Source organism: Oryza glaberrima, chromosome 7 (genome assembly GCF_000147395.1).
Source record: "Oryza glaberrima chromosome 7, OglaRS2, whole genome shotgun sequence".
In the NCBI taxonomy this organism is placed as follows: domain Eukaryota; kingdom Viridiplantae; phylum Streptophyta; class Magnoliopsida; order Poales; family Poaceae; genus Oryza; species Oryza glaberrima.
Genome location: NC_068332.1, coordinates 22,060,722 through 22,079,274, shown reverse-complemented (window position 1 = coordinate 22,079,274; position 18,553 = coordinate 22,060,722). Strand labels below are relative to the sequence as shown.

The 18,553-nt window shown below is 37.8% G+C and overlaps 1 protein-coding gene and 1 long non-coding RNA gene across 3 annotated transcripts; one reads left to right on the top strand and one right to left on the bottom strand.

Moving 5' to 3' along the window:
* Window positions 1-52: 52 nt before the first annotated feature.
* On the top strand, window positions 53-5,038 carry LOC127780840 (nuclear transport factor 2-like). Of its 2 annotated transcripts, none has more exons than XM_052307814.1 (10): window positions 53-181; window positions 1,032-1,081; window positions 1,177-1,314; window positions 2,195-2,543; window positions 2,632-2,858; window positions 2,980-3,154; window positions 3,254-3,375; window positions 3,448-3,513; window positions 3,743-3,806; window positions 4,181-5,038. In XM_052307814.1, the coding sequence occupies exons 2-10, from the start codon at window positions 1,034-1,036 to the stop codon at window positions 4,663-4,665; spliced, it is 1,674 nt and encodes a 557-aa protein (XP_052163774.1). In that variant the 5' UTR covers window positions 53-181; window positions 1,032-1,033; the 3' UTR covers window positions 4,666-5,038. The 2 variants fall into 2 exon arrangements, with proteins under 2 accessions (XP_052163774.1, XP_052163773.1); XM_052307813.1 differs by having other exon boundaries at window positions 2,623-2,858.
* Window positions 5,039-16,551: 11,513 nt separating this feature from the next.
* LOC127778783 (uncharacterized) lies at window positions 16,552-18,216 on the bottom strand. Its single transcript, XR_008018569.1, has 2 exons — window positions 17,594-18,216; window positions 16,552-16,920 (listed from the first exon to the last, which is right to left on the bottom strand). It is a non-coding gene; the product is annotated as an uncharacterized LOC127778783 (long non-coding RNA).
* Window positions 18,217-18,553: the final 337 nt, after the last annotated feature.

Sequence of the window (18,553 nt, the reverse complement as noted above, 5' to 3'; positions counted from 1 at the left end):
CCACCTTCCTCGCTATAAACCCCTCTCTCTTTCTCTCTCGCCGCCTCCTCTCTCCGTCTCGCTTCGGTTCCTTCCTCGAGTCGAAACCTCGCGAAGCCGCCACCGCCGCCGCCGCCGACTCTCGCTAGGGCTAGGGTTTTCCTCCCGCCGCCGGGAGCCCCTCCCCCTGCAACCGCGCAAGGTTCGACTTCTGTTCCTCCGCCCCCCCCCCCTCTCTCTCTCTCTCTTGCAATCTCTGTTTTGTTTTGTTTCGTGCACGATGATCGCGGCTGGTAGCGCATGATTCGTGCGCGTGCGTCCCTCCCCTCGTGTTAATTAGGGGGTTCTTTTGGGTGATGTGTAATTAGGGTTTCGTTTGGTTGATGTGGTGTAGTGATAGGGGTTTTATGTGTGGGGGAGAGGTATCCTTGGGGGAGATTTAGGTTGGGGACGAGTTGGTTCTAAGATTTTGCGTTTTTGGTCGGGCGATGGTATGAGTGGGATGTCCCTTTTAGTAGGATTTATAATGTTATGCCTTGAAAAAAAAAACCTTTTTGTTGTATTGAATTCCTGTTTATTGTAGGTTTACCGTATATTCAGTGTTTCTAGGTACCGTGGTTTGTGTTAAATAAGTTTTTCCTTAATGTGTTTAATAAGTTTTCAAGTTGTTTTGGTTATTGGTATTGTCAAAATAATCCCAGGTTCTGATTGTAGTGAAAATTTGCTGGTTTGTTTGTTTGTCAAAGCGTAAGCCTTTATGATTCGAAGTGGAAAGTCAAATAATTTGCATGGATTGTTGTTTTTTACTTTGGTTTTCCTTTGCTGTAACAGTAGTTATCTGCTGCTTATATCATGTTGTTACCATCGGGTTTGGCTCCTGAGCTGTGGAGCTCATACCCAGGCATTCGCTGATCTGCCAATTAATTCACCTTTTCTGTTTTATTCTGGACCCTTACTAATAGCTTTAAAAACCTCTGTATTTATGATGCTGCTATTACTTATGTATTCGCCTCAAAGCTTTCAGATATTAATCAGTGCTATACCTTCCACAGGGATGGCTATGCAAGTTGGGGAATCAGTTGCTCCTTTAAGTCCACAAACAGTATTATCCCTTTTCTGTCGATCTACTCCCATATATTTTATATCGATCTACTCCCATGTAGCTGAACTCAACGTGATTTTGGTCTTTCTTTCCAGATTGGAAATGCGTTTGTTCAACAATACTACAATGTTCTCCATAGTTCACCGGGTCAAGTTTGTAAGTTCTATCATGATTCAAGCACCCTTGGTCGACCAGATTCTAATGGAACCATGACATCTGTAACCACATTGACTGTAAGTTTTCTGCAATAGGACATACTCTTTCAATTAGTTATAAATTATGAATACACACTCTTAGGCTGGGCAATTTTCGAATTAGCAGTATGGATGTACACGCATTTACTTGTATCAAATTTGTGGAACTTGATTTTCATTTATGCAGTGGCATTTACCTCTACACATTATTCAGAATGAAAACACATGAGCATCAAATGCGATGATAGATATTCTGTCAGCAGTTATAGTTCTATTTGCTTGTTAAGTTCAGAGAAATGCGCTGGGATGGTAATTATTAATAGATTTTTCTGTGTGCCTTCTTAAGAGAGAATTTTGACTGCAAATCAGCATGCAGTATCCGTAGACCGTAGTACCGTGGTAGTTGCATAGTTGCAGCATGCATGTTGCTGTATGTCAATTATTAGAAGGATGTGCATGGCCTTTAAGGTCGTCTTACTATGGAACATTCATGTATGATTCATCAAACATGTAACGTCGTTTGATAGGATCGTAGGATAATGTGACATCTACATTCAGTAGAGTATTCTAACTTAATTTCATATTTATGTAATCTGTAATAAGTATTTAACACGGACATATTACTTTGTTCCTACAATTCACTTGTTAGATACTGCCTCCGTTCACTTTTATAGGCATTTTGGTTCCAAAAGATCATTTATTTTTTATGATTTTCACCAAGAATTAGTTAACTTAGCAGTACATTTGGTGTATTTTCATACTTCAAAGTGCATACACGTAATATTGGTTTTATAGCTATCAAGAATATATTTCATGAGAAACTAAGGGTCGATATTTCTTGTAGTCTTTTTGAAGTCAAATACACCTTGTATAATTAAATTGATGGAGTGTAATTTATTTGTTTGCGTTGCTTGTCCAGGCTATCAACGATGAATTTCTCTCTACGGACTTCAGTAGCTGTTTGATTAAGTTAGAGAATGTGGATGCACAGTTATCCCTCAATGGTGGTGTGCTCATTTTGGTAACTGGATCTATTGGACACAATGGCACTATGAGGCATAGATTTAGCCAGTCATTCTTCCTTGCTCCACAAGAAAGCGGAGGCTATTTTGTTCTGAATGATATGCTAAGATATGATTCTCTGCAAGAAACACTGTTGACTGAGACAAATGATTCTCCACAAGAAAGACTGTTGACTGAGATAAATGATTCTCTGCCTAACCATGTTGATGATAACACTCACAGTGTCACATTTACATCTGAGCCAGGTTATTGTATTTCATTACTTCACCTTTGGCTGACCATATTCCCTTCAATATGTTTGCTAAAATTAGAATGTTTTGCCAGAGACTTCAGGCAATGTCAATGAGACTGCAGACTTGGAGCTTCCATCTGCAGAGAATGTCAATGACAATGTTGAGAATCTGCTTGCCAATGACAGTTCTCCCGAAGAAAATGTTCTTGTTGAGGCATGCACGGAAGTGGTTAGTTCGTGTGCAGAGAACATTCCTGCAGCTGCAGCTGCACCTGCTCCTCGTGCCTCGACTCAGAAGGATGTTACTAAACAGTCATATGCATCAGTTGTGAGTTTTCTTTTTCCCTGCACTTCATCCGTATACTCAATTCTGCCTGAATTATGAATACACAAGAATAATGCCCTTTTTGTTTCAATGCTTACTGTTCCTTCTGTGGTTTGCACTACAGGTTAAGGTTACAAAGGAGGGCACACCAACTCCACCTGTTGCAAAGCCCAAGCCCAAACCCAAACCAAAGCCAACTGCAAAAGTGACTGACAATGTGGAGAAAGCTGTGTCCTCACCTGTGAAACCTACTAATGCAGCTGATACCACATCTCCAAATGACAAAAATGTTCTTGTTGGTCAGTTTATCCTTTGTTTCATGTTTTATTTAAGAAGAAAAAAGCATGCATGTTGTTATTTATACTGAAGTGAACTATACCAAAACGTTGTTTTTGCAGAGCAAGGGTATTCTGTTTATGTAAAGCACTTACCTTATGAATGTACCGTGAAAGATGTTGAGGAAAAGTTCAGGAAATTTGGTGCTATCAGGCCTGGTGGTATTCAAGTTCGACACCGTCAGGTTAGTGAAAGCTTGTATGTAGGTTTGGTTGCTCTAATCATTTGTTTTGACATTTCCACCATGTTTCTGCAGCCCGATGGATTCTGCTTTGGCTTTGTTGAATTTGAGTCTCGGCAATCCATGCTAGCAGCAATTGAGGTTTGTTTCTCGGAGTGTTGACCTCAGTTTGTAGTATGCTCATAAGTTACCTCGCTAATTTGGGCTTCACTATGCTAGAATTCTATCTGCAGTTATGACGGGCTGGGTTTTATTATAATTTCATTTAGCTGAAGTGCATTGTTTGATGTGGTTTCAAGAGGGAGCAAATTTATATCTCCCCCCTACTGTATAGCATATGGTCTAAACAAGTGAATATCTGTTATTGTAGGCCTCTCCAATTTCTATTGGCTCAAAAGCATCCATTGTTGAGGAGAAACGAACTACAACCCGAGGTGAGCAAGCTTTCTGATCTTCCTTAGCAAAGACACCAATGGCATGTTCTGTTGTCATAGGTCTAGGACAGGTTCACAATCTGCGTGTTAATAGGCTTTGAGGTTGCTTATGACCTTCTCCAACCACGCACACGCGCACATTGAGAATCTTATATTCTTATATATGTGAATGGTACAGGCTCAATCAATTTGCAATTTAGTATGGTGATGTGGTATTTCTGCTTCCTGCGCATTTCATTTAGAAATCTCACGAGTGGCCTTTTTGAATCTAAGTGCAAAGATCAGCATCTTTTGCTACTGGTCATTGGTTTATATATTTCACATCACTTGCATAAACTGATGTGCCATTTCCCCTTATATCTTCTCACTTTCAGTTGTTAATGGTGTCACCCATATTGAAAACAATGGCAATGCTCGGGGTGGTCAGTTCCAGCAAGACAACAGAGGTGGTGGATACCGTGGGGACAACTTCAGGGGACGAGAAGCAGGTTTCGTGAACAATGGTAACTACCGTGATGGTGATAACATGAGGAACGGATTCAGAAATCAGAACGAGTACTCAGGGCGTGGTCGAGGGCCTCAGGGGAATGGTTACCATCAGAATGGAAATGGATACCATCAGAACGGTGATGGATACCATCAGAATGGGAACAGATACAATCAGAACGGGAACAGATACCATCAGAACGGAGATGAGTACTATCAGAACGGCAATGGCAATGGACATCGGCAGAATGGGTCTGGATACTATCATCAGAATGGGAATGGCTATCGTCAGGACCGCATCTTCCACAATGGGAATGGAAATGGGCGGCCTGCTCGCTTCAATGGACCCAGGCAAACACCGGTTCAAGCGTAGGCGTTTCTTGAATCTAGCAAAGTAGTAAAATAGTTGCTAGCCCCCCTCCAAAAATATCCAAAAAATCCTTTTGTCAATCCTAGGATCGCCTTATTTATCTGTGTTCTTTTGCACCCCATTCGGCTGCGACAAAGTTCAGTCCCAGCCCTTCGTTTTGCCTCGATGCTTTTGCTGACTAGCTGGCATGTTCTGGATGTACTTGGTGAGACCAGGAAGTGTAATTTTGGAAAGGTTGGGAGCTTACTGCAAGGTTCGTGACTTCATGTCGAGACATGCTATCTAATATATGCATTAGTATTTATGGCACGCAGATGGATGAAGGATCTGTTGTGTGCTTTTCCTTATGAGAAAGCTTGGTGTTCTAGTTGTTTCACCTGAACTAGCATTTGTACCTCGTTTGCTGGTGCAAGAACTGGCCTAACCTGCACAATTTTAGTCTTAAAATTGTAGCCTTAATCCGCAACAGTAGTTAAGATCAATTAACACAAATGTAACGGGCAAATTACAAAAAAATGTAACCAAGCCTTTTGAAGTAAAAAAGGTGTAAGAACAATTACGTGGAAACAGGCTTTATTAAAATCGTTTGTGTGGAAGTGGAACAAAAGTCGTTTACGGTGCAAGTTGCACTCTTTCTGTGAATATTCTATCCATTTTAGACTAAAACCGTTGAAAATTTGCAAGCCAAATTTGAATATCGGCTGTTGATTTTGAACAGGTTGAGAATGAGAAACCGAACGGTTTCAGTAGCAAAAGAACAGACCAAAAATCCCACTAAAAGAAAACAAACCGAAAATTTGTTGAACTATATTGTTCATTCAGGTGTAGCTCAACCCTCAGCTTTCTCAATTCTCTTGTGTATCTACAGAATCGCGCCAAATTTAATTCTTAAGAAATTCCATGAGAAGTAAATATAAGTTCATCGCAAAAGAACAAAAAAAAGTTCAATTTATTTGTTTATTGTCTCGCGCTTGTACATGTCTCTAATAAAATATTGGTAGTATTAGGTTGTGTCAACAAAATTTAGTAGAACAGATTTTCTACTAGCTAGTACGTTCTTCATACCAGAAAAACCAACTTCACCAAGTCTAGATTAAAACCTAAAAGTTGATCTCCTTTTCTTTTGGACCGATGGAGATACCTAGTGTGGTTAAAATTTGGCTTCATTTCAAATACCAAGAAATTACTATTGAAACAATCAAAATATTGGCAGAGCATAAATTGGTACCAATCACGCCCTGAGTCTATCAAGAAATACAGTACTTGTCTTGAATATTCTGTCAATAAAGGATTAATTATGTTGACAGAATTGGGAAATCATCTCTTCCTAAGTTCCTATGTAGGAAAAGATGAGCTTAAACTGAGGTTCGAGCAAGGCCAGGCTTGATCGTCTTCCCCCACGCCGGCAGACGGCGGCTTCGGCCTGGCTGTGCCTACCAATCACAACGCCACCGGCGCCCGGTCGCCGGAGACGCCGGCTCCGCCGTGTCGCTGGAAAATTCTCCGGTCATCTCATGCTTCGACGCAGAGAGGAGACGGCAAGACATCGTCTACGGGAGGGAGGCCGGAGGAGAAGAAGGCCCATATGTTATCACATGAGATCACTGGATCGAATTTGGTCTGGGCCGAAGGAAGGCCCAACTTAGAAGCCGCGGCACGGAAAGCAAAAGGGATTGGGCTCGTATTTGGTGATGCAACGCAAGGAATGCATTTGATCACCAAGCCACTCTCCCACGTTGGCACGTTGCTAGCTCTGAAAAAAAAAGAAGGTTATTTCTAGCTATAAATTTGAACGTGTAGTAAATATGAATGTAACTTTATCTTGTTTACTTGCAATCAAAGATTACTAATCACATCAAACGCAGTAAACTCGAGGTGTCATACTGTCATTTAGTAAACATGAAAAGGAATCCACCACTACCAGCAGAAGCTGTTACATTGTTTTTCATCTTTGCAAATATATGTCTTTAGTTGGTGTCTAATTAATTATCTTGTTTTTAATCAAATTATGATTTTGTAATTCACGGTTTTTAGACCAACTATCATTATCATTGTAATAATTGGTTGTAACTTTGAATGAATTGTATTATAAAAAAATAATCTCATGCATGCTGCTTGTAGAATGCTTCCGTACCATTTAGCGAGGCCAGAAGAGCTAGGTTACTACATAGAATATCATATAATCCTTAAAAAAATGTTTTGTTAAAAGACCTTGTTAGAGTTTTACAAACCCTTAACACTATATACCCCAACGGTAAGCCTTACAAGGTAAACCAGACCTTGTGCCGGCACTTAACCCAACAAGGATTCTCATTGGATGGCTGTTTGGGCTAAAGCTTTTTGGCCAAAGTCCATTGTATCGCTGAGTTAGGCTAAGTACTTTTAATCAAATATAGGCGAAAGATCCTTCAAGCCATTTAAGCAAAATAAGCCGACCAATAAAATCGCTTTGGCTGAATTCTTTTTTTTTTAAAAAAAACAACTTTGACTAATCAGCTCAAACAAGTTGCTTACCGATGAGGCCAAGTTCTCCAATGATGAGCCCAATCACCTTCAGCTGCCATCCATGGCACAACACGTTGCTACCAGAGTGGTAACATCACAGAAAGAAGAAAAGAAGAGAAAAAAAAAAATCCTGTGCCGGTTCGATCGGCTCCCCTGGGGCGACACATGTTCCCGAATTCCGTGGCTAACGTTACGTTCCAATTCCATCATGCCCTGCCCCGATAACTATCTATCCATATCCATCATCTTCTGCAACTAGTCATCTACCCGGATTCTCTCTGCCGGCCACGCGTGCAGTGCAGGCACTTGCTTTGCTTGTGCTTTCCATCCATCTACCGGTCCATGTCGCCGATGTGAACTACTGCCTCCGTCCATAAATATAATAAAGATTTTATGTTAGAGCTCTGGACATGTTTGGATTGATGCCTTACTAAAATTTTAGTAGTGTCAAATCTTGGACAAGTCTTGGTACTACCAAAATTTTGGTAGGGTAGAGTTAAAAATGTTTATTTGGATTGAAGCCAAAATTTACCCATAAGAGATAAGTTCATAGGCAAAGCCAAATTTATGGCATTGGTAGAGTTTTAGTAGAGATATTTGGTTTGCTACCCTACCAAAATTTTGGTAGGGCAAATTTTGGTATGGTAGCAATCCAAATTGGCTCTCTACTCCCTCCTTTCAAAAAAAAAAGACAAACACTAGGTTTCCGTGTCGAAGGTTTGACTGACTATCTTATATGAATTTTTTTATAATTAGTATTTTCATTGTTGTTAGATGATAAAACATGATTAATACTTTATGCATGACTTGTCTTTTTAATTTTTTTCATAGTTTTTTCAAATAAGACGGACGGTCAAACGTTGGACATGGAAACTCAGGGTTTGTCTTTTTTTTGGACGGAGGAAGTATGGTGTATTAATTCTTCAATTTATTAGCTGTGTTCAAAATTTAATTTCAGAGTGATTTTGATATATTTTTATTGTCGTTTATCTTGAAGTATTGACTTTTAATAACTTTAAGTCGCTAAGAACCATATATAAATGTTTTGTAAAAAAATATTTCTTTCTCTCATAAAAGTTATGTCTTATAATCAGCTCTAGGTGAAACGATGGGACTGTTCGACAAACATAATGCAATATTACTGTGCTGCTCCGTATCATGATTCTCACAAGTTCAACAGCCCTATCGATTTGCTTGTGCTTATGCTCATAACCTAAAACTTGAATTTTAAAATTTAATTTTGGAATTGATTTTGTGATTTTTTTTTCATCGTAGTTTATTTTGTAGCATTTGCTTTTGAATTGCTAAGAACACGTATATAAAAATTTTACCCATAAGTCATTTTTAGGTTACCAATAAATCGTACATATATGCATAAGCAAATCGATGGGATTTATTTGTGGCGCATCAACATACACCCATCCATTCTACCCTCTACCAGGGACACTGATCTAGTTGATCATGCGCCTGCCAACCTTCAAAATTGGTTTTATTAAGAAAGGAACCCTTCAAATTTTGGTGCTTGCAAAAGCGTAGTACGCCGATGACATTTCAGGACAGAGCTCATGTCTGTTGTTTCCTCTTTTTCTTTTCTTTTTAAGTACATCCCTTTCTTACTTTCCCATATAAACCTTTATGTTGTACTGCAGAGAATCCGAGGAAAGAATTGCAGAGGATGCCAAACTCCAAAACTTCTAAAACAACATTGGATCCAAACAAGTCTGCTTGAAATTATTGCTGAAAGCAAACTGTTTTCTGATGTTCTAAACAGTAAGCATTTGGCATTTTTGAATTATACAATTTAAATTTTGTCATTAAATAAGGATTTTTCTCCGTGCTTTCATTACTTAGCTTCAACTTTTTGAATGTAGAGTAAAAAAAATCCTAAATTATTTATTCCCACATGTCTTTGCCTTATAAATTAGGGGTGGAAAAAAATTGAACATTGTGGCTCGATCGGTTTGAACTAATAGTCATAAATAAGTTGAATCAAGTTAATTTTTGAGTAAAGTCCATCACCGGTCCCTAAACTTGTACCGTGGTATCATTCCGGTCCGTAAACTCGCAAATCGACCGTTCAGGTCCTCAAACTTGTTCGACTGTGTCATCCCGGTCCCTAAACTTGCAGATCACTCGTTTAGAACCTCCAACTTGTTCAGTTGTATCACCCCGGTCCCTAAACAGGATGGTCTAAAAACTTTATATCAAAAAGTAATTCATAACTTTTTCATGTGAACTCTAATGAAGACAAACTTTATATCAAAATAGTAGCCCTCGACGCGACCTACAACTTTGTAGTTGATAAGTTTTTGAATTAAAACTGTTTAGGGTCCCAAAATATTGTTGCATATTTATAGATTTTGAAATTTTAATTTTAAAATTACATTTTGGGACAAAAAATGACTTAAAATAAAAAAAATCAACTACAAAGTTATAGATCGCGTCGAGGGCTACAAGTTTGATATAAAGTTTATCTTCATTAGAGTTCACATGAAAAAGTTATGAATTATTTTTAAATATAAAGTCTTTAGACCGTCCTATTTGGTCTAGATGATATTCAAATCCAAGTTTAGAGACCGGGGTGACACAACTGAACAAGTTGGAGAACCTAAACGAGTGATCTGCAAGTTTAGGGACCGGGATGACACAATTGAACAAGTTTGAGGGCCTGTACGGTCGATTTGCGAGTTTAGGGACTGTGATAACACAGCGGTACAAGTTTTGGGACCGGTGATGGACTTTACTCTTAATTTTTCTAGCTCGTCAGCTAAACGAGCCAGCTCACTAGATACTCGTTTAGCTTCCTCCTGCAAAAGATAACAATATCTTCATATAATTAGTACCTATTGACTAGTGCTTAGCCTTTAATTATCTAAAACTATTTATATCTAACGAGTATTTATTAGTTAATATTTTTTATTATGTTAATACACCATACAACAGTTAATTAGAAATTATAAAGATAATATAAAGAAGATAGAACTCGTTAACGAGCCAGCTCACGAGGTGAGTTGAGCTAGGCTTTTTACCTCGTACTCCAATAGTTAATGAGCCGAGCTAAGCTTACTCGTTAAGGTTATGTTTAAGTTTCTGAAAAAAGTTAGAAGTTTGAAGAAAGTTGAAAGTTTTAAAAAAAAAGTTAGAAGTTTATATGTGTAAAAAAGTTTTGGATGTGATGTGATGTAATGGAAAGTTAAAAGTTAGAGGTGAACTAAATACGGCCTAAGATATAGCGAGCTTAAATGAGCCGAGTGTTTCAAAATTGCATATTGTCATGGTTCCTCTGATGTATTGATCATATCATATCTTTCATTTGGGATCCTACGATGCTATATATATTCAACCCGTAGACTCAGAAAATTAACTAGTGCACAGTAGTACCCGTTTCCATGTGACACGTTCCTTTAGCAATTAATCTAAAAAAAAATGGTACTCCTACAAACCATAGACACGTTACAACACTACTGGCGCAATAAACAAAACCGCACGCAAATAAAAATAGCCCAAGTTGCAGATAGAATAGTCGCTCCAGGTGCATGCACTGCACGGAAGCCGACCAATCCAACGCCAATTTGGCATTGAATAGTGGTCGATGGATAAGATAAACTAAGAGTGTGTGTTTGATTCACGATCACCCTTTATCACATCACACTTTTAACTCTTTATTAGTTTACTCTCTACATTCTAAAATATAAGGGATTCTGGTTGGATGGAATATTTCCTATAATTAGAATATGAACAGATTCGTAGTTCTACCAGGGACGGAGGAAATGTATATTTGGTTCATTATCACAAGTATATATATATATAACTTATCACACTTCGTATGTCATAAAATCAGTTTCCTTTACCAGCTTTAATTACCACATTATTTCGTAGCTAGCAATTTATTCACCATACTTTTATAACTATCGTAACTTATCTAGTATTAGTTGTGATAAAGTATGACGAACGATCAAACACGCCCCTAGTATCTCGCTTGCAATGCATCTAGCGGTGCAGCTTGAGCTATGTAGGCAGCTATATATAGTGATATACGGATCTTGGGTATGATATGGTGGTGTGATTGAGAGGGAGATTGCAATGAAAAGTGCTGTGTTTTTGTGGAGATTTTATTGCGCAACTTGGCCAATTTGGCAGGACGTACCGATCGGCCGACCGGCCTTGTGCTGGGTGGTCAAGGAATGTGCGCCGTCGACCTCTCCATGCTTTTACAAGTCTCTGTTATTGCTGCCGTTGTTGCTTCGCGCGTCCATCGATCTCTCGCGTGTGCATGTATCTTCTCAAGGCCATGGAACCATTCTAGCTTGTAGTATTCATCAGTAGATGAAAAAGGCATATTTTCCGAAGAGTAGAGCGAATAATCTGCTCTCTCCGTTCTAAAATATAACAACTTTTAACTCTTAGGATTTATCTCAAAATATAACAACTTCTCCAACAGCATTTTCTTCCCAACCAATCACAGGACTCCGTTTATTTTTCCCACCTGCCTCCACTACTCATTCAATCACAACCCTCCACCACTCACTTCTACTTACTTTCTTAATAACTATGTCCAATTTTAAAACTTCTTATATTCTGAGATGGAATGAGTATTTAATAACCTACAGGCCTCATCTTTTCGCTTATGCTTACGCTTATCAGCTAAAATTTGAAATTCAACCTTAAATTTAGAGTTGATTTTAAGGTTTTTTTTTATCGAAGTTTATTTTTCAGCCTTTGCTTTTAGATCGATAAGAACACGTATATAAAAGTTTTATTCATAAATTATTTTTTGTTTACAAATATAACATTTCGCTTATTCCGTGAAACGATATCTCCGTATAAATCAGCTTGAAAATAACCGGAGTCCTAGAAAGGGAGAATTGTTCTTTTAAAAAATCAAGAGTAAATTTCATAAAACTGCATATATTTTGCACATTCTATCACAAAACTACAGATTTAAGAACTTATTTCACAAAACTACAGATTTAGTGTCTACGTTTTCACAAAACTACAATTACTTTGCACAATACATCACAAAACTACAGATTTAAGAACTTGTTTCACAAAACTACAGATTTAATATCTTCATTTATAACAAAACTACAAGTTTAGTGTCTTCATTATCACAAAACTACATGTTTTAGCATTGTTAAAACCTGTAGTTTTGTGATAATGAAGACACTAAACATGTAGTTTTGTGATAAAAGAAGACACCAAATGTGTAGTTATGGGATAAACGAATACACTAAATCTATAGTTTTATGAAACAAGTTCTTAAATATGTAGTTTTGTGATAGATTATACAAAGTACCTGTAGTTTTGGGATAAAAGTAGACACTAAGTATGTAGTTTTGTGAAACAAGCTATTAAATATGTAGTTTTGTGATAAATTGTGTAAAATACATGTAGTTTCGTGAAATTTACTAAAAATCAATCACGGCCCGCTAAAAAAAATCAATCACGGATAATGTGATATGGACTGAGACTGACAAACGGACAAGCGTGGCATATTTTTTAACATTATATTTATCTTATGTTAAAAAATTTTATCTTATGTTAAAATTATTGCTTTATTTTTCTATAATTTATTTAAACTTAAAAATTAAAAATATCAAAGTGACATATTATTATTATAATATAAAACGAAGAAGAGTGTAGTTCATCGTATCAATCCATCAGGCCCAACAGATCGGCGCAAGATTGCCTCGTGCGACGCATGCATGAGTGAGTTCGTTTCACATGCCAAAGCCTAGGCTATGTCTACACGTTTCTGTACAGTACGTGTACGTGTGCGAGTACGTAGCTACTCCAGCTAGCACTATCTAGTGCACACGCACGCAAACAACGTGCAAATGTGAGCTTCTGTTATAGCGACACACGTCCATGCATTACAACAGCTAAACATGTATTAAAATATAAATATTTTTAGCCAAAAAATACTATATTTTGGAACGGAGTTAGTATTACGTACGTACAGTACACCCAGAGGCTGAATGAATGAACTTCTTAAATAATTTTTCAAAAAACAAAGAAAATTAGCAAATTTCCTTTGTGTTTTTTCTGTCACTTGTGGTCTTGTGGTCTTGTGGGACTCAAACCTAAACCGCCCCACACGTGGCTCTGCCCGTGCGTACACCGGCCAGCCAGCCAAGTCCATTGGGCAGTAGTTGCATGCATACTCCCTCTGTTTTCATAGGTCAACTTTTGTGTACCAATCTAAGCTTATATTACGTCTATATTCGTATATAAAAGTTGATTTACGAATATAAAAGTTGATTTATTTTAAGAACCGAGGAATTATATTTAAACTGTATATAGTATTTGTATGTATACTTAGAATACCATGTCAGGCAGCCTAGCCCAAAAACTTCCAAAATATATATGTGTTTAGATTCATTAATTTCTATATGAATGTGGATAATGCTAGAAAGTCTTATAATATGAAACGGAGGGAGTACTAATTTTTAATTAAGTAAATTTCATAAAACTACAGATATTATGACCAAACTATCACAAAACTACAGATTTAAGGAGTTGTATTACAAAACTACATATTTAGCACCAAATTTATCACAAATCTATACATTTAAGATGAAGTGTTACAAAACTACACGTTTAGTAACTAAATTATCATAAAACTACGGGTTTAGAACCAATTTAATCACAAAGTAATAATGTTTATAGCTCCACCATAACAATGGTGCTAGGGATTTAAACTCCAGAAGTTGTAGTTTTGTGATAAGTTCAATATTAAATATGTATTTTTGTGATACTTAACCTAAAATATGTAGTTTTGTGATAAATTTGGTGCTAAATGTGTAGTTTTATGATACAACTCCTTAAATCTGTAGTTTTGTGATAATTTGGTCAAAATACCTGTAGTTTTATGAAATTTACTCTTTTTAATTCGTTCAACCTCGATAATTTAAGGGGTAATTAGGAATTTTTTTTTCTAATTGTAAACCATGTATTATTCTAAGAGCCAGAGACACGAGCCATTTGCCTTAAACCCCATGACAAGTAGATAGAGGCCTTTTGTTCCTGCGGGTGCATGATGCATGCATTGCGTACATGTCTGAATTGGATCAAGTATCAACCACTTTTGCACCTGCAAATCAGAGCCCACAGATAGGCCAACGTTACGTACTGCACTGTACTGCACTGCAGTGGATGCTTTTTTTCTAAAAAGAAAAAAAGAAAAAGAAAAAAGTGTAGATGGATCATGCCAATTCAGTCAAGTCCTATGGGCTGCAGCTGCATCCGTCCTGCAAGTTGGGGATTAAACAATAATTATCTCCAACGAGCTAGATGCAACAACGATCATGCATCCATGTATTGTAGCAGCAACTTGCCATTTTATTATAGGAAAAGAAATGGGGGAAAGAAAGAGCAAGTTGTCCAACATTTGTGGCCAATGGCGTGTCGGATCCAAGTCTTTTCTGATAGTAAAAAGTAGTAGCCGAGATGCTGGTGTTTATATGCATCATTGTGATTGCCATGGCATGATAAAACTAATGGGTGATCACAGATCAGATCATGATGCATCATTGTTGTTGCTGCGTGTGTGGTTGTGGTTGTGTTCTAAATCAGATAAAACCTCGTTGCTGTCATCATGTGTTCTCTCATAGTAATACGTACACTGAAGGGCGATTATATACTACTGGTTTGCGTGTTTGTTAAATTTTAAACTAACAAGGACGCTATCACTTAGTATATATTCTTAGTGTTTTTTTAATTAGCTCAAACTTGATTGAATTTCTTGGAGTTTTTTTCCTAAAACATGCACTCATATATATGCATACATACCACTCTTATACATAGGGATGAAAACGGTCGAAAACGATCGGAAAACAGCCTCACCCATTTCTGTAACCATATTTTTCTTGGAAACGAAATCGAAAACGGTAAAGCCAGAAATGAAAACGATATCGGAAATATCGGAAAACCGGAAATGGAACAATACGGACGAAAACATGTCGGTACAGATCGGAAACCAGTAGCAAATATGGAAACATTAAACTATAAAAGCATATATTTAACTTTACATAAGTATGTTATATGTATATATAAATTCAAGCTTATACTATATAAATTATAAAGTAACTCTATTTTAGTCATGCACAAAAGTTACAGATTTAATTGAAGAGTCAATCAATCTATAAGCTATGGGTCAAGTAGAGACATGCCCTATAAAATATCGACATATTTAAAATACGGTAATTACCATATTATAAGAAACGGTAATTTCCACAAAAATATGGTAAATACGGAAACGATCGATATAACAGCAAAACCATTTCCGTTTTCATTTCTATATTTTTTTTACCATTTCCATATGGCTCGGCCGGTAGAAAGTCGAAAATGAACGCCGGTCGGCCGGGAATTATTGTTACCTTTTTCACCCCTACTTATACATACACACTCACACCCTATATTTGCTTGGAACACCTCATTATCGACTGGTACGTATGCTGCCTACCACTGAAAAAATAATCAGCAGTAAATGAATCCAATTGGATATTTTTTTCACCGAAAGGAACCTATTCAACAGAACTACGCTTAGTTCGCAATTCCTCGATTTAATTTTTCCATTTGATCACTTCAATTGGTTGCTTATCAATCATTACCACACTCTCATTTTTTTAACTCTAATTGAAGACCCATTAATTTAGAGGATCAAAATATGCTATTTTTGGGCTTGTTCGCTTGAGCTATATTATAGCCGATTGTGCCTGGCTACCGTATACTACAAACAATACTCCCTTCTTTTTAATAAATGACGCCATTGCCTTTTAAATATATATGTGATCATACTTTGATAAAACAACTCACAACTAAATAACATAATCTTTTTAATAAAATAAATGGTCAACACATGTGATAAAAGTCAACAACGTTATCTATTAAAAAATGAAGGTAGTACAAATTTGCTGCACACTTGTTTTAGCTGTTGTGGCTATACAACAGGCAGCTCTACAAAACACCCCCTTTGTGTTCAACCCAAATTAAACACCGTGCGCTAAAATTGCTTCCGAAACTCATCTTACAAGTTAAGACATATGTACACTAATGGAAAAGAAACTTTGCACTAGCTAACCATGACCTAAGTAAAGTAGATTGGCGCTAATAATAAGAGCATGGTTAATAAGAGAGCCAGCAGTGGGCGGTACATTAATACCATGTCATCTAAAGCCTTCACTTAGAGTTCACTTATATAATAGATTGGTTGTATGCTTGGCTATAAGTCTGCTACAATCAACAATTAGGTATTTAATTCCTGCATGTACACATGATGTGGTGTGGCTATATCTTTGTGGCTATTTCATCAAACAAGATACTATATGCTCAGCCATACAATTACAACAGGAAAACATATCAAGATCTGTGAAACAACATTCATAGTGATATCAGTCACACTTAGAAAACATATAATTGATTAATTATGAGTTCCATGCATATCACAAATCAACTTCAAGCAACATTGGTCATTAATATCCAGATGATACTGTTTTCAAGCAACATTGCCAGCATAATCCAATGGCACATAACATATAGCATCATGATACAACCACTTAAACATTACATGAGTCTTTCTAAAAAGCATTAAGCAAAATACTGGCAAATAAGTCTTCGGCAATCGCCACATTGGTGTCATCGCCAACATTGATTGGCTGCGATGAACTACCATTGATCACAACTTGTGCACCACTTGGTGTGTTTTTCTTCAATAAATTAAGAAACCCACCGAGTGGGTGAGAATCCACTCCCCTGCTCAATATATATATATACAAAAAATCAGAAATTGCATACATCTACTAGTGCCATATTTAGGAACTGCCATATATACATCTACAAGTGCCATATTCATGAAGTGTTTTATCTCAAACATATATACAATGAGGTAGCAAAGCTAGTGAAAAATTAACATAGCACCTCAGGCCAACAAGTCAGTGGTGGCTTGCTAAGATAATCATGGAGTATATAGTGAAAATTCAGTCATGTATCTCAACATACTAAGATAATCATGGAGTATATAGTGAAAATTCAATCATGTATCTCAAACATACATACATCTACAAGTGTCATATTCAGGAACTGCTATATATCTCTAAACATATATATCGTGGTAGCAGCCCATCAAAAACTTAATATAGCACCTCAGCCAAACCTAGCATCTCTGTACAAAGCAACTTAATAATTGTCATGGTTGATAAATTTAGTGTGATTTACTGATTTGGGAGCTAATCTGATCCATATACCCCTAAATAAATCACACAACATGAACTATTCAGTGAATTGAGTTTGACAGGCATAGAAGTGAAGCCTTGAACAGATCAATAGGACACATCACAGCAAAATCATCCATACACTTCGAGCAGGATTAACCAACATAGAGACAATAAGGGCTAGATCATACTGTGCTTGTAGATGGGATACTCACCATGCCTGGTTGTTGTAACCCGTCGAGAAGCATGGTGAGGAGGAGGTCAGTCCATCATGGACTGTTGTGTTAGTGCCGGCGGCGGGACCTCCAGTGATGCCGGTGCAAACGTCCTTTTGGACTGCCGCCTCATCTTGATATGATTTGAGGACGAATTTGGGGTCTAGGGTTTGAGATGAGGCGATTTGGGGACGAATTTGGTGGCATGGGAGTGGATTTGGGAGGGTTATATGACGGATTGGAGCGGGAGGACTCGATTTTAGCGGGAGGGAGGGGGATTTGGTGCGCGGAGGAAGAGAGGTTGGGGGCGGCGGCAAAGACGCACGGGATCTGGGGGAGGAACGAAGCGGCGGCTTAGCGCCTGGAAGCGGGCTATTTTCTCTCGTACGTTGTGCTTTAGCCGAGCGATAGAGGACCGCCCGCTCCGTTCTCCCTCTTCTCTTCTCACTTTGCCTCCTAGGATTTTGATGACGTGGGAAACGGTTCCGTCTACTGACTAGGACTTACTACTATACTTGCTCTAATACGACTGACACTTGCCGTTAGTCTAATCACCAATAGACAAAATGGGAAAAAAATGTTGTTTGCAACTTGGGCGCCGTCCAACCGGAGGAGGCCACGGGTGAAACGGACGGAGGAGACGAGAAAGAAGGAGACGAAGGCAGAGAGATTTGAGATTTTAAAAAAATGGAAAGAAAAGCAGATTAGATGAGGAAGGAGCAGTGGTAATAATTGGGGTTTGAAACTGACAGCGTCAAATCGCCGACCCCTGATTATTTTTTTTTAAATATGTGGCGAACATCGTACAAAATCGATATCCCCAAGATTCTGTTCCCCAGCCTCGCGGATTTGCTGGATCTCTTGTGCACAGCACTATGAGCGACACATGTATTGGTTCCTTGTCGGCTACATTAATCACTGTTCTTTCTTAAATCATCTTGATATATGTAATGTACTCAA

What these genes read in the sequence shown, in the direction of transcription:
- LOC127780840 (XM_052307813.1), top strand. Translation starts at nt 1,034, where the DNA reads ATGGCTATGCAAGTTGGGGAATCAGTTGCTCCTTTAAGTCCACAAACA. An exon ending in CACATTTACATCTGAGCCAG is followed by an intron (nt 2,544 to 2,622) that starts GTTATTGTATTT and finishes ATGTTTTGCCAG; the next exon opens with AGACTTCAGGCAATGTCAAT. An exon ending in GAAACGAACTACAACCCGAG is followed by an intron (nt 3,807 to 4,180) that starts GTGAGCAAGCTT and finishes TCTCACTTTCAG; the next exon opens with TTGTTAATGGTGTCACCCAT.